The sequence below is a fragment of the Jaculus jaculus genome, chromosome 12 (genome assembly GCF_020740685.1).
Source record: "Jaculus jaculus isolate mJacJac1 chromosome 12, mJacJac1.mat.Y.cur, whole genome shotgun sequence".
In the NCBI taxonomy this organism is placed as follows: domain Eukaryota; kingdom Metazoa; phylum Chordata; class Mammalia; order Rodentia; family Dipodidae; genus Jaculus; species Jaculus jaculus.
The window spans coordinates 48230318-48251219 of record NC_059113.1 but is presented as its reverse complement, the minus strand read 5'-3'; the positions used below and the strand labels follow the sequence as shown (position 1 = coordinate 48251219).

Genomic DNA, 20902 nt, shown 5'->3' with positions numbered 1-20902 from the left:
GGGGCTAGGAATTTGATAGTGAGCTACAGAGCCATGGGTGTGACCTGTGTTTGTGGATTTCACTGAATCCAGCTGCAGTCCTAAACTACCCAGGTGTTTCTAATAAGAGGAGGGAGAGAGTCACTTACCATCATTATTTAAACTAAGGTAAAGGGTCTCCTGGACAAGAATCCAGGGATCCAGGGGATTGCGTGTTGTGCAAGTCTAGGAACGGCTGGGAGGGCAGACGTAGGGTGAGAAAGTTTACTGTGCGCGGAATAAAAATATTACTGAAGGGAGGGCTGGAGGGATGGCTTAGCGGTTAAGTGCTTGCCTGTGAAGCCTAGGGACACCGGTTAGAGGCTCGATTCCCCAGGACCCACGTCAGCCAAAAACACAAGGGTGCGCACGCGCCTGGAGTTCCTTTGCAGTGGCTGGAGGCCCTGGCGCACCAATTTTCTTTCTCTCTCTGCCTCTCTCTCTCTCTCTCTCTGTCTGTAGCTATCAAATAAATACATAAAAATAAACAAAAAAATTAAAAAAATATTACTAAATGGAGAGTATTTCAAGAAAGATTGGCATTACAAAAAAAATGAAAACAAACAATGCCATGTCATTTGAAGAAGTTTATTAAAATTGACAGGGATCTTGAGTATATACATACAGGTAAATTGTAAACAACAATGAATAAATCCAGAAGACTTTCCTCAACAGGACTATGCACTGACATTTTCTAGTTCAAGAACTACTTTCTGAAATTCACTCATGCTCTAGGAAAGACAATCTCCCGCCCAATGTGTGACCGTCAATGCAAAGACACAACTTCCATGAACGTTCAAGAATTCCTACTATAAAGTCATTTATATTCCAAATAAAAGGGCATTAGAATGTCTATGACTTCACAGAAATTATGCAGAACTGTGTAACCCCTAATGCAGATTAACTTAATTTTATGCAGAATCCCATGTAGGTAAAAATAAATTCCGTTTCTAGGATATGTTTCATTATTCATCAGAGCTAGTGCCTTGTGTGTAGATCGTGAGGCCCACTCCTGTCCATCCTCGGTATACGGAGAGATGAGAATTACCATATCCCTTCTACCCCAGCTGCACCTTCTCCTCAGTGCAGAAGTCCAGTGCATGACACATGACCCCTGAGCTGAGGGGCTGCGTCTCTCCTTCTATGTGGCCTCTCACTCTTAGTCACTCTCCTCTGAGGAAGAGGACACCTGCAGATCTTCATAGAGGACACTCAGTGGGACCTGGATGCAGGGACTCTCAGATTTCTGCAGGAAGGTTTGGTTCTTCGCAGGGAGTGCCTGCTTTTCAGGAGGATCCACAGGGGAAGGAGAGAGGAACCTGCTGCTCCAGCAGTCATTTTGCACTCTGGTGAATACCATTCTGATGGGTGGTCTGGGAACAGGACTTGAAGATGATGATGGGGCATGGGCCTGAGAGCAGGCATGAGGAGATTGCAGATGAACTCTGTGGTTTGGCAGCTGTTGGGCAGAGCTGGGAGCCTCGGCGGGAATTCTGCCCTGCACTTTAGGTGACACTTGGGGCAGGAATTGCGTGACTTGGAGTGGCTGCACTGAAGGACTGCCAGAGCTGGCCTCATTGGCCTCTGGAGAGTTGAGTCTCTGAACTTTAGGAGGATTTTGGCAAAGCTTGATGGGAACCTGACTTGGTCTCTTGCCTGGTGTCCACATATTGTGATTTGCAAATTGTCCGATTGTATGAGCAAGGGGACACAGGCTGTGCTGTGCTTTCCCATCAGGGATCTGGGTTACAGATGTCGGGTGAAACGCCTGGCCAGTTCCATGTATTTCAGAAGCCTCGTGACACTGCTCAAGGGAGTGACGCTCTGGGGTCACGCTCTCTAAGGCAGGGTTCTTGCTCCTTCTCTGAAGCGCTCTCTCGGGAACACCATTGACAGTGGGATTCGGAAAGCCGCACTTCCCAAGAGGGAAGGAGGTTTTGCCATCATGACTCTTTCTAGGAGGCACAACAGGACACAGGGAACTCTCCTCAGACTTCCTCATAAGTGGCTGGCTGGTTTGAATGAGGTCTAGCTCTGGTGTCTGAACATGTGTGTTAATGGACCTTAGCCTCGTTGCATGCTGCAAGAAAGGCAAACCAATGGAAGTGAATAAACCAGGACCACACTCAGAGAAAAGAGGAGGCTACGGGGAGGGGAGACACATGGGCAGTGACGACTTTCAGCCACACTCACCTGGCTCTGCTGTTTCCTCCTGAGGGATTGCATGGGCACATTCTGGCAGTAAGCTGTCCTGTGTTGTTCTTCTTGCCTGAAGAACAAACAGTGAAGGGCGGATACATCATGAGTGTGGATGAAATGACACCATGTTTTCTGCCTCCCTGTTCCTTCAGGGCTTATTGTGACCCAGCTGTGAAAGTCCCCTCCTCCAGCTGCATCTGCAGCCTTCCCTCATGTCAGGCTCTTCTCCTACCTGGAAACTGACCTTCTCATTTTCACAGTTCTACCCAATTCACTCCACTGCTTTTCTGTTTCTCATTGTCAAGTTCCTAACCATGCCCTAGCCCCTGGCTTCCAGGCAGGACAGCAGCCTACTGAACTGCCCTGTCTCTGTCCCCTGGGAGATTTCAGGACCCTGTTAATTTCTGTGTGTTTCCCCAGCACGGCCTGCACATTAATGTGCAAAAAGAAAGACAGGGAGAAGAGCCTTCTCACTTCTCATGCACCATGTCTGGCGGTACTTCCCTATTACTCACCTCTTTGCCTGTCCTTTCTGTCTCTCACAGTGAGTTATGATGCCTGAGTTCTGGGGCCTCTGGGTCTGCCGGGTGTCCCGATTCTCTTTGTCTCTTCTTGAGCCGAGAGGCTGTGGGGCCATAGCCCCTTCCCAGCGCTTGATGGGACACCTCCTGCTTCTGGACGTGTGGCCGAAGGCCCCACAATCCCTGCACTTCTCCTGTGGAAGAGATGAGAGTTGTTCGTGTATCACTAAGAGTCCCAGAGGCTTTCACACAGCAACATGATGTCAGATTTTGGAACCTGTGTTTTATATTCCAGCCAGTGACAGACCACTCAAGTTTGGCCTATGTGGTCATATATATACACAAAATAAAGACGATTTCTCAGTGGTGCATTAGCAATACATACTGCACGGAATCGCCAGAACTAAAACAGGACCAAAGGTTAGGAAAAAAGCCAAAGTTCAAAGATAAAACAAAGCAGCTGCTTGATATGTTTCTCTGTTTCCCTCGTCCCATATGTCCAGTGAGGAAGACCCCAGTCAGGCACTGATGTTCCGGAAGGAGGACTGATTAAGCAGAGAAAATGCTCCAATGAATCCCACGCTCGGCTACTCAAGGAGGCCTTCACCCTCAGTAGTTGAGGGCTTGTTTGGAGGTTCTAGCAAGGAAGCGCAGCTACTCCCTACGCTTGACCGAAACCTGCTCCTCCTCTATTCGGGGCAGCGAGCCCCCTTTGAAGGAACACTCAGCATCAGGAGGGACGCATCTGGGCCTTGAGGGAGGAATGGACCCCGGATATCCAATCAGCCCAATCAACATCGTGCTACAGATGTCACAGACACGCCGCCAACCACTTACGCTCAGACCCTCCTCCACTCGCGGGGGCACCTTCTCTCGTTCGGAGGCTCTGAGGTTTCTGGGCACATTGGGAGTTCGCATGGCTCGGCGGTGCTCTGGCCCCATCTCCACGGTGTCAGTGCCGTCTTCCTCAGGGTATGATTTGGGAATTCCTGAAGGAGAACAGAAACAACAGTATTTTTGAGAATGCAAAGTGAAATTTACTTAAATGGATATGAGCACATGGTTTTTCAAAGCCATCAGTAAAAGAAGGAAAGAAAGAAAGAAAGAAAGAAAGAAAGAAAGAAAGAAAGAAGGAGAAAGAGAGAGAGAGAAAGGATAAAAAAGAGAGAGAAATAGAAAAAGGAAAGAAAGAAAGAGAGAAAGAAAGAAGGAAGGAAAAAAGAAAGAAAAAAAGAAAGGAAGGAAGAAACAGAGATACCAAGAAAGAAAGAAAGTATTGAAGGACAAAAAGAAAGAAAGAAAATCACGAAGCCTGGCATGGTGGCGCATGATTTTCATCCAAGTGCTTGAGAGGCACGGCTTGGAGAATACCAAGGGTTCGAGACCACCCTCAAATTACATAGGTAGTTCCAGGTACTCCTCTAAAACAGTGACACCCTTCATCAAAAAAACCAAAATATAAAAATAAAAAATATCAGCTACATAGCTCTTTCTTCTGTTCCCCATAAATTCACAGATGGGGAGTATTTCTTGTATTATCAACCTTGCTGATAATGATTATAGTTATAATTATTCATGTTACCGCTCCCTAAGAAGACATTGCTTGAATAATGCAATGATTTTGAACATCTTGCCAATAATCCCCAACACCGTTTTTCCCCTGTGTAGCATTTGTTTGAAAAATTCAGAAGAAAACCATTATTAAAGAACTCAAACCTGAAAATCTGCTGTCCTCCTGAGGTCCCTGAGCAGCTACTCACAGAGGTGGATGCTGGTGGCCGCACACAGGGGAGCATCTGCTTCAGGACGCTGCTGAAGGGAGGAGCAGGAAGCTTGTAGCCCCAGGCTGGCCTGGAACTCCCAGTGATCCTCCTCCTTCTGCCTCTCAATGATGGAATTAAAGGTGTGTGTTGCCACGCCTCTGCCTTCTACATGATGCAATTAAAGGTGGGGGCTGGCATGCCCATCCCATGTGAATGAAGGTTTTGCTTGCTGCAAATATGTTAAATTCATTTTAATCACATATTTTCTATAGTTCAAATATTAGGTTGTGAGTTTCTCAAGAGGGTCATAGGGAAAGATTGCATGACAAAGCCATAGGCTCACAACAAAAGAGGAGGGAAAAGGAATGTGCCACGTGTCTAATATATTCACTGAAACACATTGAGCACCTTGTGTGTGGCCATTGCCTTTGAGTGTCAGTCTCCCCTTTTCCTGTGAAGTGCTTGCTTGCCCTTTCTACAGTGTGTTTCTCGGTTGAGGTGAGGGCCTTCTATGAGAAGACAAGATCCCAGGAAGTCCTCCTCCCAAGAACAGGACTGCAGCTGATTTAATTGTCATCCACTCCGATGGAGTAAAGCTAGTCACACTGCTTAATCCTCCTTGGGGCAATATGTTCTGACTTGAACTTGGTTGGAAATGATCACACACATGGACAGGGCATGTATCTCACCTGGTAGAGTGCCGACCTCATATGCATGTAGCCATGGATTTGAGCCCAAATAGTGCATCAGAAGACCCTCGTGGAGCTATAGCAGACTGGACCGCAAGGTACGTTCTGACCATTTCGAGAAACAGCTTATTAACAAGTTGGAAGCACTTAGGCATGTGACGCTGTAGAATTACATGAAAGTCGTGTCATAGAGTAAATTTCCTGCTCTGGATTTCTACAAGCATCCTGAAAGTGAGATAATGTCCCGAATGCTGTCTGCAGCACACACTTTTCAGAGAACCTGCCTAGGGAACTCACGAAAATGCTTGGATTTCTGATATAAAGGCAATAATATTTTCCTGGACGATTACTTCACAATAAAATTCACTCATGTCAACATAACTCATGGCACTTTAGTCCACACTACACCACTGGAAAACCCATGCCATTTAAATGAGATGGCAACATGAATAATTCTGTCTTTACATTATCACAAACGTTGGTAATTTACAGAAATATGTCCCAATCTCCAAATTTCCTGTGTGTTTTTAGATCACCGTGATTTTCTGTGGGTCCAAACATCATACACTTTTTTCCTATAATGAATTATCATTTCATGTGTCAAAATCTTCTTTATTTCTAGTCTCAGTAGCTCCCAAGTAAAGAATTGAGGTGGATTGAACAGAAAGCCCAGGTGCCCTACAAAGCGGGCGCACCCTCAACTGCGGAGGACAATGTCATGTCAAGGGGAAGCTTGTTTCACTCAGCAGTGGGGAAGAGAGCCTGCTTGGGTTCCAAGATGGGTTTCCTTAGGGAACCTTTGTGTTTCTGTTTTTAAATATTTGAAGTGTATGAATTTATTTGAGAGAGTGAAATAGACAAAGAGGACATTGAGAGAGAATGGGCCTGCCAGAGCGTCCTACCAATTCAAATGAACTCCAGATGCATGTGACCTTTTGGACATCAGGCATACATACATAGGTCCTTGGGAATTGTACCTGGGACCTACGCCTTTGCAGTCAAATGCCTTAACCGCTATGCCACTTCTGCAGCCCCAAGATCTTCTGTCTCTTTTATCGGTGAGTATTTCCAACTACGCATGCAGATTGCAGAAATAAACCCCAGGAAGTACAAATATTGAGTAAGAGACTCTGATCATATTTATGTATTTTGGTTTTCTTCCTGTTTTTACTATAAGTTCATTGGCCAAACTTCAGAGATCTCATCATGATGTAGATTCTAGAACAGAGGTGCAATAATCTAACCTCATGTTGATATAGAAAGACTCCTGGCCTTACAGTCATGAACTAGTAACTGCCATGCCATCCAAGGTGGAGCACGGTGACAGTGGAGCTTTCAGCCACATGCCATAATCACTAAGTGTCCCATCAAGTGTTGAAATGGAGCCCTGAATCCTTGGCCTCTGCGTCCAAATAATGAAAAGGAGAAGCAGGAAATGCAGAAGGACAAAGTGAACCGGGAGTACCAAAAGACCCAGAGTCTCTTGAAAACAGTGCAGACAAGCCTGCCAGACAGAGAAGCAAAGGCACAGAGGATAGTGATGGGGAATGAGGAGTCTCTCTTCCCATGTTATCCGTACCGCCTCTTCCTCGCACTCTATGAATGTCACTCTTAACATTAATCCAAGTAAATTATTCCCAATTAGAGAAAATCAGTAACTGTAAGAGCAAGGTCATGTTTCCATGTGACAGTCGCTGGGGGCTAGGAATTTGATAGTGAGCTACAGAGCCATGGGTGTGACCTGTGTTTGTGGATTTCACTGAATCCAGCTGCAGTCCTAAACTACCCAGGTGTTTCTAATAAGAGGAGGGAGAGAGTCACTTACCATCATTATTTAAACTAAGGTAAAGGGTCTCCTGGACAAGAATCCAGGGATCCAGGGGATTGCGTGTTGTGCAAGTCTAGGAACGGCTGGGAGGGCAAACATAGGGTGAGAAAGTTTACTGTGCGCGGAATAAAAATATTACTGAAGGGAGGGCTGGAGGGATGGCTTAGCGGTTAAGCGCTTGCCTGTGAAGCCTAGGGACACCGGTTAGAGGCTCGATTCCCCAGGACCCACGTCAGCCAAATACTCAAGGGGGCACACGCGCCTGGAGTTCCTTTGCAGTGGCTGGAGGCCCTGGCGCACCAATTCTCTTTCTCTCTGCCTCTCTCTCTCTCTCTCTCTCTCTCTGTCTGTAGCTATCAAATAAATACATAAAAATAAACAAAAAATTTTAAAAATGTTACTAAATGGAGAGTATTTCAAGAAAGATTGGCATTACAAAAAAAATGAAAACAAACAATGCCATGTCATTTGAAGAAGTTTATTAAAATTGACAGGGATCTTGAGTACATACATACAGGTAAATTGTAAACAACAATGAATAAATCCAGAAGACCTTCCTCAACAGGACTATGCACTGACAGTTTCTAGTCCAAGAACTACTTTCTGAAATTCACTCATGCTCTAGGAAAGACAATCTCCCGCCCAATGTGTGACCGTCAATGCAAAGACACAACTTCCATGAACGTTCAAGAATTCCTACTATAAAGTCATTTATATTCCAAATAAAAGGGCATTACAATGTGTATGAGTTCACAGAAATTAGCAGAACTGTGTAACCCCTAATGCAGATTAACTTAATTTTATGCAGAATCCCATGTAGGTAAAAATAAATTCCGTTTCTAGCATATGTTTCATTATTCATCAGAGCTAGTGCCTTGTGTGTAGATCGTGAGGCCCACTCCTGTCCATCCTCGGCATACGGAGAGATGAGAATCACCATATCCCTTCTACCCCAGCTGCACCTTCTCCTCAGTGCAGAAGTCCAGTGCATGACACATGACCCCTGAGCTGAGGGGCTGCGTCTCTCCTTCTGTGTGGCCTCTCACTCTTAGTCACTCTCCTCTGAGGAAGAGGACACCTGCAGATCTTCATAGAGGACACTCAGTGGGACCTGGATGCAGGGACTCTCAGATTTCTGCAGGAAGGTTTGGTTCTTTGCAGGGAGTGCCTGCTTTTCAGGAGGATCCACAGGGGAAGGAGAGAGGAACCTGCTGCTCCAGCAGTCATTTTGCACTCTGGTGAATAGCATTCTGATGGGTGGTCTGGGAACAGAACTTGAAGATGATGATGGGGCATGGGCCTGAGAGCAGGCATGAGGAGAATTCAGATGAACTCTGTGGTTTGGCAGCTGTTGGGCAGAGCTGCGATCCTCGGCGGGAATTCTGCCCTGCACTTTAGGTGACACTTGGGGCAGGAATTGCGTGACTTGGAGTGGCTGCACTGAAGGACTGCCAGAGCTGGCCTCATTGGCCTCTGGAGAGTTGAGTCTCTGAACTTTAGGAGGATTTTGGCAAAGCTTGATGGGAACCTGACTTGGTCTCTTGCCTGGTGTCCAGATACTGTGATTTGCAAATTGTCCGGTTGTCTGAGCAAGGGGACAGAGGCTGTGCTGTGCTTTCCCATCAGGGATCTTGGTTGCAGATGTCGTGTGAAGCGCCTGGCCAGTTCCATGAATTTCAGAAGCCTCGTGACACTGCTCTAGGGAGTGACGCTCTGGGGTCACGCTCTCTAAGGCAGGGTTCTTGCTCCTTCTCTGAACCGCTGCCTTGGGAACACCACTGACAGTGGGATTCGGAACGCCGCACTTCCCAAGAGGGAAGAAGGTTTTGCCATCATGACTCTTTCTAGGAGGCACAACAGGACACAGGGAACTCTCCTCAGACTTCCTCATAAGTGGCTGGCTGGTTTGAATGACGTCTAGCTCTGGTGTCTGAACATGTGTGTTAATGGACCTTAGCCTCGTTGCATGCTGCAAGAAAGGCAAACCAATGGAAGTGAATTAAACCAGGACCACACTCAGAGAAAAGAGGAGGCTACGGGGAGGAGAGACACATGGGCAGTGACGACTTTCAGCCACACTCACCTGGCTCTGCTGTTTCCTCCTGAGGGATTGCTTGGGCACATTCTGGCAGTAAGCTGTCCTGTGTTGCTCTTCTTGCCTGAAGAACAAACAGTGAAGGGCAGATACATCATGAGTGTGGATGAAATGACACCATGTTTTCTGCCTCCCTGTTCCTTCAGGGTTTATTGTGACCCAGCTGTGAAAGTCCCCTCCTCCAGCTGCATCTGCAGCCTTCCCTCATGTCAGGCTCTTCTCCTACCTGGAAACTGATCTTCTCATTTTCACAGTTCTACCCAATTCACTCCACTGCTTTTCTGTTTCCCATTGTCAAGTTCCTAACCATGCCCTAGCCCCTGGCTTCCAGGTAGGACAGCAGCCTACTGAACTGCCCTGTCTCTGTCCCCTGGGAGATTTCAGGACCCTGTTAATTTTTGTGTGTTTCCCCAGCACGGCCTGCACATTAATGTGCAAAAAGAAAGACAGGGAGAAGAGCCTTCTCCTCACTTCTCATGCACCATGTCTGGTGGTACTTCCCTAGTACTCACCTCTTTGCCTGTCCTTTCTGTCTCTCACAGTGAGTTATGATGCCTGAGTTCTGGGGCCTCTGGGTCTGCCGGGTGTCCTGATTCTCTTTGTCTCTTCTTGAGCCGAGAGGCTGTGGGGCCATAGCCCCTTCCCAGCGCTTGATGGGACACCTCCTGCTTCTGGACGTGTGGCCGAAGGCCCCACAATCCCTGCACTTCTCCTGTGGAAGAGATGAGAGTTGTTCGTGTATCACTAAGAGTCCCAGAGGCTTTCACACAGCAACATGATGTCAGATTTTGGAACCTGTGTTTTATATTCCAGCTACTGACAGACCACTCAAGTTTGGCCTATGTGGTCATATATATACACAAAATAAAGATGATTTCTCAGTGGCCTTAACAATACATACTGCACGGAATCGCCAGAGCTACAACAGGACCAAAGGTAAGGAAAAGAAGCCAAAGTTCAAAGGTAAAACAAAGCAGCTGCTTGATATGTTTCTCTGTTTCCCTAGTCCCATATGTCCAGTGAGGAAGACCCCAATCAGGCATTGATGATCCGGAAGGAGGACTGATTAAGCAGAGAAAATGCTCCAATGCATCCCATGCACGGCTACTCATGGAGGCCTTCACCCTCAATAGTTGAGGGCTTCTTTGGAGGTTCTAGAAAGGGAGCGCAGCTACTCCCTACGCTTGACCGAAAACTGCTCCTCCTCTATTCGGGGAAGCGCGTCCCCTTTGAAGGAACACTCAGCGTCAGGAGGGACGCATCTGGAGCCTTGAGGGAGGAATGGACCCCGGCTATCCAATCAGACCAATCAACGTAAGCGCTACAGATGTCACAGACACGCCGGCCAACCACTTACGCTCGGATCCTCCTCCACTCGCGGGGGCATCTTCTCCCGTTCGGAGGCTCTGAGGTGTCTGGGCACATTGGGAGTTCGCATGGCTCGGCGGTGCTCTGGCCCCATCTCCACGGTGTCAGTGCCGTCTTCCTCAGCTTATGATTTGGGAATTCCTGAAGGAGAACAGAAACAACAGTATTTTTGACAATGCAAATTGAAATTTACTTAAATGGATATGAGCACATGGTTTTTCAAAGCCATCAGTAAGAGAAGGAAAGAATGAAAGAAAGAAAGAAAGAAAGAAAGAAAGAAAGAAAGAAAGAAAGAAAGAAAGAAAGAAAGAAAGAAAGAAGGAAAGAAAGAAAGAAAGAAGGAGAAAGAGAGAGAGGACGAAAATGAGAGAGAAAAAGAAAAAAGAAAGAAAGAAAGAGAGAAAGATAATAAGAAAGAAAAAAGAAAGAAAGAAAGAAAGAAAGAAAGAAAGAAAGAAAGAAAGAAAGAAAGGTAGGTAGGAAGGAAGAAACAGAGATACCAAGAAAGAGAGAAAGTATTGAAGGACAAAGAAAGAAAGAAAGAAAATCACCAAGCCTGGCATGGTGGCGCATGATTTTCATCCAAGTGCTTGAGAGGCAGGGCTTGGAGAATACCAAGGGTTCGAGACCACCCTCAAATCACATAGGTAATTCCAGGTACTCCTCTAAAACAGTGACACCCTTCATCAAAAAACCAAAATATAAAAATAAAAAATATCAGCTACATAGCTCTTTCTTCTGTTCCCCATAAATTCACAGATGGGGAGTATTTCTTGTATTATCAACCTTGCTGATAATGATTAGAGTTATAATTATTCATGTTACCGCTCCCTAAGAAGACATTGTTTGAATAATGCAATGATTTTGAACATCTTGCCAATAATCCCCAACACCGTTTTTCCCCTGTGTAGCATTTGTTTGAAAAATTCAGAAGAAAACAATTATTAAAGAACTCAAACCTGAAAATCTGCTGTCCTCCTGAGGTCCCTGAGCAGCTACTCACAGAGGTGGATGCTGGTGGCCGCACACAGGGGAGCATCTGCTTCAGGACGCTGCTGAAGGGAGGAGCAGGAAGCTTGTAGCCCCAGGCTGGCCTGGAACTCCCAGTGATCCTCCTCCTTCTGCCTCTAAATGATGGAATTAAAGGTGTGTGTTGCCACGCCTCTGCCTTCTACATGATGCAATTAAAGGTGGGGGCTGGCATGCCCATCCCATGTGAATGAAGGTTTTGCTTGCTGCAAATATGTTAAATTCATTTTAATCACATATTTTCTATAGTTCAAATATTAGGTTGTGAGTTTCTCAAGAGGGTCATAGGGAAAGATTGCATGACAAAGCCATAGGCTCACAACAAAAGAGGAGGGAAAAGGAATGTGCCACGTGTCTAATATATTCACTGAAACACATTGAGCACCTTGTGTGTGGCCATTGCCTTTGAGTGTCAGTCTCCCCTTTTCCTGTGAAGTGCTTGCTTGCCCTTTCTACAGTGTGTTTCTCGGTTGAGGTGAGGGCCTTCTATGAGAAGACAAGATCCCAGGAAGTCCTCCTCCCAAGAACAGGACTGCAGCTGATTTAATTGTCATCCACTCCGATGGAGTAAAGCTAGTCACACTGCTTAATCCTCCTTGGGGCAATATGTTCTGACTTGAACTTGGTTGGAAATGATCACACACATGGACAGGGCATGTATCTCACTTGGTAGAGTGCCGACCTCATATGCATGTAGCCATGGATTTGAGCACAAATAGTGCATCAGAAGACCCTCGTGGAGCTATAGCAGACTGGACCGCAAAGTACGTTCTGACCATTTCGAGAAACAGCTTATTAACAAGTTGGAAGCACTTAGGCATGTGACGCTGTAGAATTACATGAAAGTCTTGTCATAGAGCAAATTTCCTGCTCTGGATTTCTATAAGCATCCTGAAAGTGAGATAATGTCCCGAATGCTGTCTGCAGCACACACTTTTCAGAGAACCTGCCTAGGGAACTCACGAAAATGCTTGGATTTCTGATATAAAGGCAATAATATTTTCCTGGACGATTACTTCACAATAAAATTCACTCATGTCAACATAACTCATGGCACTTTAGTCCACACTACACCACAGGAAAACCCATGTCATTTAAATGAGATGGCAACGTGAATAATTCTGTCTTTACATTATCACAAACGTTGGTAATTTACAGAAATATGTCCCAATCTCCAAATTTCCTGTGTGTTTTCAGATCACCGTGATTTTCTGTGGGTCCAAACATCGTACACTTTTTTCCTATAATGAATTATCATTTCATGTGTCAAAATCTTCTTTATTTCTAGTCTCAGTAGCTCCCAAGTAAAGAATTGAGGTGGATTGAACAGAAAGCCCAGGTGCCCTACAGAGCTGAGCGCGCCCTCAACTGTGGAGGACAATGTCATGTCAAGGGAAGGCTTGCTTCACTCAGCAGTGGGGAAGAGAGCCTGCTTGGGTTCCAGAAGATGGGTTTCCTTAGGGAACCTTTGTGTTTCTGTTTTTAAATATTTGGAGTGTATGTATTTATTTGAGAGAGTGAAATAGACAAAGAGGACATTGAGAGGGAATGGGCCTGCCAGAGCCTCCTACCACTTCAAATGAACTCCAGATGCGTGTGCCCCGTTGGACGTCAGGCATACATAGGTCCTTGGGAATTGTACCTGGGACCTACGCCTTTGCAGTCAAATGCCTTAACCGCTACGCCACTTCTGCAGCCCCAAGATCTTCCGTCTCTTTAATCGGTGAGTATTTCCAACTACGCATGCAGATGGAGAAATAAACCCCAGGAAGTACAAATATTGAGTAACAGACTCTGATCATATTTATGTATTTTGGTTTTCTTCCTGTTTTTACTATAAGTTCATTGGCCAAACTTCAGAGACCTCATCATAATGTAGAGTCTAGAACAGAGGTTCAATAATCTAACCTCATGTTGATATGGAAAGACGCCTGGCCTTACAGTCATGAACTAGTAACTGCCATTCCATCCAAGGTGGAGCACGGGGACAGTGGAGCTTTCAGCCACATGCCATAATCACTATGTGTCCCATCAAGTGCTGAAATGGAGCCCTGAATCCTTGGCCTCTGCGTCCAAATAATGAAAAGGAGAAGCAGGAAATGCAGAAGGACAAAGTGAACCGGGAGTACCAAAAGACCCAGAGTCTCTTGAAAACAGTGCAGACAAGCCTGCCAGACAGAGAAGCAAAGGCACAGAGGACAGTGATGGGGAATGAGGAGTCTCTCTTCCCATGTTATCCGTACCGCCTCTTCCTCTCACTCTATGAATGTCACTCTTAACATTAATCTAAAGAAATTATTCCCAATTAGAGAAAATCAGTAACTGTAAGAGCAAGGTCATGTTTCCATGTGACAGTCGCTGGGGGCTAGGAATTTGATAGTGAGCTACAGAGCCATGGGTGTGACCTGTGTTTGTGGATTTCACTGAATCCAGCTGCAGTCCTAAACTACCCAGGTGTTTCTAATAAGAGGAGGGAGAGAGTCACTTACCATCATTATTTAAACTAAGGTAAAGGGTCTCCTGGACAAGAATCCAGGGATCCAGGGGATTGCGTGTTGTGCAAGTCTAGGAACGGCTGGGAGGGCAGACGTAGGGTGAGAAAGTTTACTGTGCGCGGAATAAAAATATTACTGAAGGGAGGGCTGGAGGGATGGCTTAGCGGTTAAGCGCTTGCCTGTGAAGCCTAGGGACACCGGTTAGAGGCTCGATTCCCCAGGACCCACGTCAGCCAAATACTCAAGGGGGCGCACGCGCCTGGAGTTCCTTTGCAGTGGCTGGAGGCCCTGGCGCACCCATTCTCTTTCTCTCTGCCTCTCTCTCTCTCTCTCTCTGTCTGTAGCTATCAAACAAATACATAAAAATAAACAAAAAAATTTAAAAAATGTTACTAAATGGAGACTATTTCAAGAAAGATTGGCATTACAAAAAAAATGAAAACAAACAATGCCATGTCATTTGAAGAAGTTTATTAAAATTGACAGGGATCTTGAGTACATACATACAGGTAAATTGTAAACAACAATGAATAAATCCAGAAGACCTTCCTCAACAGGACTATGCACTGACATTTTCTAGTTCAAGAACTACTTTCTGAAATTCACTCATGCTCTAGGAAAGACAATCTCCCGCCCAATGTGTGACCGTCAATGCAAAGACACAACTTCCATGAACGTTCAAGAATTCCTACTATAAAGTCATTTATATTCCAAATAAAAGGGCATTACAATGTCTATGACTTCACATAAATTAGCAGAACTGTGTAACCCCTAATGCAGATTAACTTAATTTTATGCAGAATCCCATGTAGGTAAAAATAAATTCCGTTTCTAGGATATGTTTCATTATTCATCAGAGCTAGTGCCTTGTGTGTAGATCGTGAGGCCCACTCCTGTCCATCCTCGGTATACGGAGAGATGAGAATTACCATATCCCTTCTACCCCAGCTGCACCTTCTCCTCAGTGCAGAAGTCCAGTGCATGACACATGACCCCTGAGCTGAGGGGCTGCGTCTCTCCTTCTATGTGGCCTCTCATTCTTAGTCACTCTCCTCTGAGGAAGAGGACACCTGCAGATCTTCATAGAGGACACTCAGTGGGACCTGGATGCAGGGACTCTCAGATTTCTGCAGGAAGGTTTGGTTCTTCGCAGGGAGTGCCTGCTTTTCAGGAGGATCCACAGGGGAAGGAGAGAGGAACCTGCTGCTCCAGCAGTCATTTTGCACTCTGGTGAATACCATTCTGATGGGTGGTCTGGGAACAGGACTTGAAGATGATGATGGGGCATGGGCCTGAGAGCAGGGATGAGGAGAATCCAGATGAACTCTGTGGTTTGGCAGCTGTTGGGCAGAGCTGGGATCCTCGGCGGGAATTCTGCCCTGCACTTTAGGTGACACTTGGGGCAGGAATTGCGGGACTTGGAGTGCCTGCACTGAAGGACTGCCAGAGCTGTCCTCATTGGCCTCTGGAGAGTTGAGTCTCTGAACTTTAGGAGGATTTTGGCAAAGCTTGATGGGAACCTGACTTGGTCTCTTGCCTGGTGTCCAGATACTGTGATTTGCAAATTGTCCGGTTGTATGAGCAAGGGGACAGAGGCTGTGCTGTGCTTTCCCATCAGGGATCTGGGTTGCAGATGTCGGGTGAAGCGCCTGGCCAGTTCCATGAATTTCAGAAGCCTCGTGACACTGCTCTAGGGAGTGACGCTCTGGGGTCACGCTCTCTAAGGCAGGGTTCTTGCTCCTTCTCTGAACCGCTGCCTTGGGAACACCACTGACAGTGGGATTCGGAACGCCGCACTTCCCAAGAGGGAAGAAGGTTTTGCCATCATGACTCTTTCTAGGAGGCACAACAGGGCACAGGGAACTCTCCTCAGACTTCCTCATAAGTGGCTGGCTGGTTTGAATGACGTCTAGCTCTGGTGTCTGAACATGTGTGTTAATGGACCTTAGCCTCGTTGCATGCTGCAAGAAAGGCAAACCAATGGAAGTGAATAAACCAGGACCACACTCAGAGAAAAGAGGAGGCTACGGGGAGGAGAGACACATGGGCAGTGACGACTTTCAGCCACACTCACCTGGCTCTGCTGTTTCCTCCTGAGGGATTGCATGGGCACATTCTGGCAGTACGCTGTCCTGTGTTGCTCTTCTTGCCTGAAGAACAAACAGTGAAGGGCAGATACATCATGAGTGTGGATGAAATGACACCATGTTTTCTGCCTCCCTGTTCCTTCAGGGCTTATTGTGACCCAGCTGTGACAGTCCCCTCCTCCAGCTGCATCTGCAGCCTTCCCTCATGTCAGGCTCTTCTCCTACCTGGAAACTGACCTTCTCATTTTCACAGTTCTACCCAATTCACTCCACTGCTTTTCTGTTTCTCATTGTCAAGTTCCTAACCATGCCCTAGCCCCTGGCTTCCAGGCAGGACAGCAGCCTACTGAACTGCCCTGTCTCTGTCCCCTGGGAGATTTCAGGACCCTGTTAATTTCTGTGTGTTTCCCCAGCACGGCCTGCACATTAATGTGCAAAAAGAAAGACAGGGAGAAGAGCCTTCTCACTTCTCATGCACCATGTCTGGCGGTACTTCCCTATTACTCACCTCTTTGCCTGTCCTTTCTGTCTCTCACAGTGAGTTATGATGCCTGAGTTCTGGGGCCTCTGGGTCTGCCGGGTGTCCCGATTCTCTTTGTCTCTTCTTGAGCCTAGAGGCTGTGGGGCCATAGCCCCTTCCCAGCGCTTGATGGGACACCTCCTGCTTCTGGACGTGTGGCCGAAGGCCCCACAATCCCTGCACTTCTCCTGTGGAAGAGATGAGAGTTGTTCGTGTATCACTAAGAGTCCCAGAGGCTTTCACACAGCAACATGATGTCAGATTTTGGAACCTGTGTTTTATATTCCAGCTAGTGACAGACCACTCAAGTTTGGCCTATGTGGTCATATATATACACAAAATAAAGACGATTTCTCAGTGGTGCCTTAACAATACATGCTGCACGGAATCGCCAGAACTACAACAGGACCAAAGATTAGGAAAAGAAGCCAAAGTTCAAAGATAAAACAAAGCAGCTGCTTGATATGTTTCTCTGTTTCCCTCGTCCCATCTGCCCTCTGAGGAAGACCCCAGTCAGGCACTGATGATCCGGAAGGAGGACTGATTAAGCAGAGAAAATGCTCCAATGAATCCCACGCTCGGCTACTCATGGAGGCCTTCACCCTCAACAGTTGAGGGCTTGTTTGGAGGTTCTAGCAAGGGAGCGCAGCTACTCCCTACGCTTGACCGAAACCTGCTCCTCCTCTATTCGGGGCAGCGCGTCCCCTTTGAAGGAACACTCAGCGTCAGGAGGGACGCATCTGGAGCCTTGAGGGAGGAATGGACCCCGGCTATCCAATCAGCCCAATCAACATGGCGCTACAGATGTCACAGACACGCCGCCAACCACTTACGCTCGGATCCTCCTCCACTCGCGGGGGCATCTTCTCCCGTTCGGAGGCTCTGAGGTTTCTGGGCACATTGGGAGTTCGCATGGCTCGGCGGTGCTCTGGCCCCATCTCCACGGTGTCAGTGCCGTCTTCCTCAGCTTATGATTTGGGAATTCCTGAAGGAGAACAGAAACAACAGTATTTTTGACAATGCAAAATGAAATTTACTTAAATGGATATGAGCACATGGTTTTTCAAAGCCATCAGTAAGAGAGGGAAAGAATGAAAAAAGAAAGAAAGAAAGAAAGAGAGAGAGAGAGAGAGAGAGAGAGAGAGAGAGAGAGAGAGAAAGGTTGAAAAAGAGAAAAGAAAAATGAAAGAAAGAAAGAAAGAAAGAAAGAAAGAAAGAAAGGAAGGAAGAAACAGAGATACCAAGAAAGAGAGAAAGTATTGAAGGACAAAGAAAGAAAGAAAGAAAATCACCAAGCCTGGCATGGTGGCGCATGATTTTCATCCAAGTGCTTGAGAGGCAGGGCTTGGAGAATACCAAGGGTTGGAGACCACCGTCAAATTACATAGGTAATTCCAGGTACTCCTCTAAAACAGTGACACCCTTCATCAAAAAACCAAAATATAAAAATAAAAAATATCAGCTACATAGCTCTTTCTTCTGTTCCCCATAAATTCACAGATGGGGAGTATTTCTGGTATTATCAACCTTGCTGATAATGATTAGAGTTATAATTATTCATGTTACCGCTCCCTAGGAAGACATTGTTTGAATAATGCAATGATTTTGAACATCTTGCCAATAATCCCCAACACCGTTTTTCCCCTGTGTAGCATTTGTTTGAAAAATTCAGAAGAAAACAATTATTAAAGAACTCAAACCTGAAAATCTGCTGTCCTCCTGAGGTCCCTGAGCAGCTACTCACAGAGGTGGAGGCTGGTGGCCGCACACAGGGGAGCATCTGCTTCAGGACGCTGCTGAAGGGAGGAGCAGGAAGCTTGTAGCCCCAGGCTGGCCTGGAACTCCCAGTGATCCTCCTCCTTCTGCCTCTCAATGATGGAATGAGGTGGGTGTTGCCACGCCTCTGCCTTCTACATGATGCAATTAAAGGTGGGGGCTGGCATGCCCATCCCATGTGAATGAAGGTTTTGCTTGCTGCAAATATGTTAAATTCATTTTAATCACATATTTTCTATAGTTCAAATATTAGGTTGTGAGTTTCTCAAGAGGGTCATAGGGAAAGATTGCATGACAAAGCCATAGGCTCACAACAAAAGAGGAGGGAAAAGGAATGTGCCACGTGTCTAATATATTCACTGAAACACATTGAGCACCTTGTGTGTGGCCATTGCCTTTGAGTGTCAGTCTCCCCTTTTCCTGTGAAGTGCTTGCTTGCCCTTTGTACAGTGTGTTTCTCAGTTGAGGAGAGGGCCTTCTATGAGAAGACAAGATCCCAGGAAGTCCTGCTCCCAAGAACAGGACTGCAGCTGATTTAATTGTCATCCACTCCGATGGAGTAAAGCTAGTCACACTGCTTAATCCTCCTTGGGGCAATATGTTCTGACTTGAACTTGGTTGGAAATGATCACACACATGGACAGGGCATGTATCTCACTTGGTAGAGTGCCGACCTCATATGCATGTAGCCATGGATTTGAGCACAAATAGTGCATCAGAAGACCCTCGTGGAGCTATAGCAGACTGGACCGCAAAGTACGTTCTGACCATTTCGAGAAACAGCTTATTAACAAGTTGGAAGCACTTAGGCATGTGACGCTGTAGAATTACATGAAAGTCGTGTCATAGAGCAAATTTCCTGCTCTGGATTTCTACAAGCATCCTGAAAGTGAGATAATGTCCCGAATGCTGTCTGCAGCACACACTTTTCAGAGAACCTGCCTAGGGAACTCACGAAAATGCTTGGATTTCTGATATAAAGGCAATAATATTTTCCTGGACGATTACTTCACAATAAAATTCACTCATGTCAACATAACTCATGGCACTTTAGTCCACACTACACCACTGGAAAACCCATGCCATTTAAATGAGATGGCAACATGAATATATCTGTCTTTACATTATCACAAACGTTGGTAATTTACAGAAATATGTCCCAATCTCCAAATTTCCTGTGTGTTTTCAGATCACCGTGATTTTCTGTGGGTCCAAACATCGTACACTTTTTTCCTATAATGAATTATCATTTCATGTGTCAAAATCTTCTTTATTTCTAGTCTCAGTAGCTCCCAAGTAAAGAATTGAGGTGGATTGAACAGAAAGCCCAGGTGCCCTACAGAGCTGAGCGCGCCCTCAACTGTGGAGGACAATGTCATGTCAAGGGAAGGCTTGCTTCACTCAGCAGTGGGGAAGAGAGCCTGCTTGGGTTCCAGAAGATGGGTTTCCTTAGGGAACCTTTGTGTTTCTGTTTTTAAATATTTGGAGTGTATGTATTTAATTGAGAGAGTGAAATAGACAAAGAGGACATTGAGAGGGAATGGGCCTGCCAGAGCCTCCTACCACTTCAAATGAACTCCAGATGCGTGTGCCCCGTTGGACGTCAGGCATACATAGGTCCTTGGGAATTGTACCTGGGTCCTACGCCTTTGCAGTCAAATGCCTTAACCGCTACGCCACTTCTGCAGCCCCAAGATCTTCCGTCTCTTTAATCGGTGGGTATTTCCAACTATGCATGCAGATGGAGAAATAAACCCCAGGAAGTACAACTATTGAGTAACAGACTCTGATCATATTTATGTATTTTGGTTTTCTTCCTGTTTTTACTATAAGTTCATTGGCCAACTTCAGAGACCTCATCATAATGTAGAGTCTAGAACAGAGGTTCAATAATCTACCCTCATGTTGATATGGAAAGACTCCTGGCCTTACAGTCATGAACTAGTAACTGCCATTCCATCCAAGGTGGAGCACGGGGACAGTGGAGCTTTCAGCCACATGCCATAATCACTATGTGTCCCATCAAGTGCTGAAATGGAGCCCTGAATCCTTGGCCTCTGCGTCCAAATAATGAAAAGGAGAAGCAGGAAATGCAGAAGGACAAAGTGAACCGGGAGTACCAAAAGACCCAGAGTCTCTTGAAAACAGTGCAGACAAGCCTGCCAGACAGAGAAGTAAAGGCAACGAGGACAGTGATGGGGAATGAGGAGTCTCTCTTCCCATGTTATCCGTACCGCCTCTTCCTCTCACTCTATGAATGTCACTCTTAACATTAATCTAAAGAAATTATTCCCAATTAGAGAAAATCAGTAACTGTAAGAGCAAGGTCATGTTTCCATGTGACAGTCGCTGGGGGCTAGGAATTTGAAAGTGAGCTACAGAGCCATGGGTGTGACCTGTGTTTGTGGATTTCACTGAATCCAGCTGCAGTCCTAAACTACCCAGGTGTTTCTAATAAGAGGAGGGAGAGAGTCACTTACCATCATTATTTAAACTAAGGTAAAGGGTCTCCTG

At 46.1% G+C, this 20902-nt stretch overlaps 1 protein-coding gene across 1 annotated transcript; it reads right to left on the bottom strand.

Moving 5' to 3' along the window:
- Positions 1–15045: 15045 nt before the first annotated feature.
- LOC123453586 (putative protein FAM90A23P) lies at positions 15046–17550 on the bottom strand. Its single transcript, XM_045130605.1, has 4 exons — positions 17446–17550; positions 16601–16800; positions 16080–16155; positions 15046–15966 (listed from the first exon to the last, which is right to left on the bottom strand). Exons 1-4 carry the CDS (start codon positions 17548–17550, stop codon positions 15046–15048), a joined length of 1302 nt encoding a protein of 433 aa, XP_044986540.1.
- Positions 17551–20902: the final 3352 nt, after the last annotated feature.

Coding starts and splice junctions, on each gene's coding strand:
- LOC123453586 (XM_045130605.1), bottom strand. CDS start 17,550: ATGGGGCCAGAGCACCGCCGAGCCATGCGAACTCCCAATGTGCCCAGA. Junction 16,801..17,445: donor GAGTGGAGGAGGATCCGAGC/GTAAGTGGTTGG, acceptor TCTCTTCCACAG/GAGAAGTGCAGGGATTGTGG. Junction 16,156..16,600: donor CAGAAAGGACAGGCAAAGAG/GTGAGTAATAGG, acceptor TTTGTTCTTCAG/GCAAGAAGAGCAACACAGGA.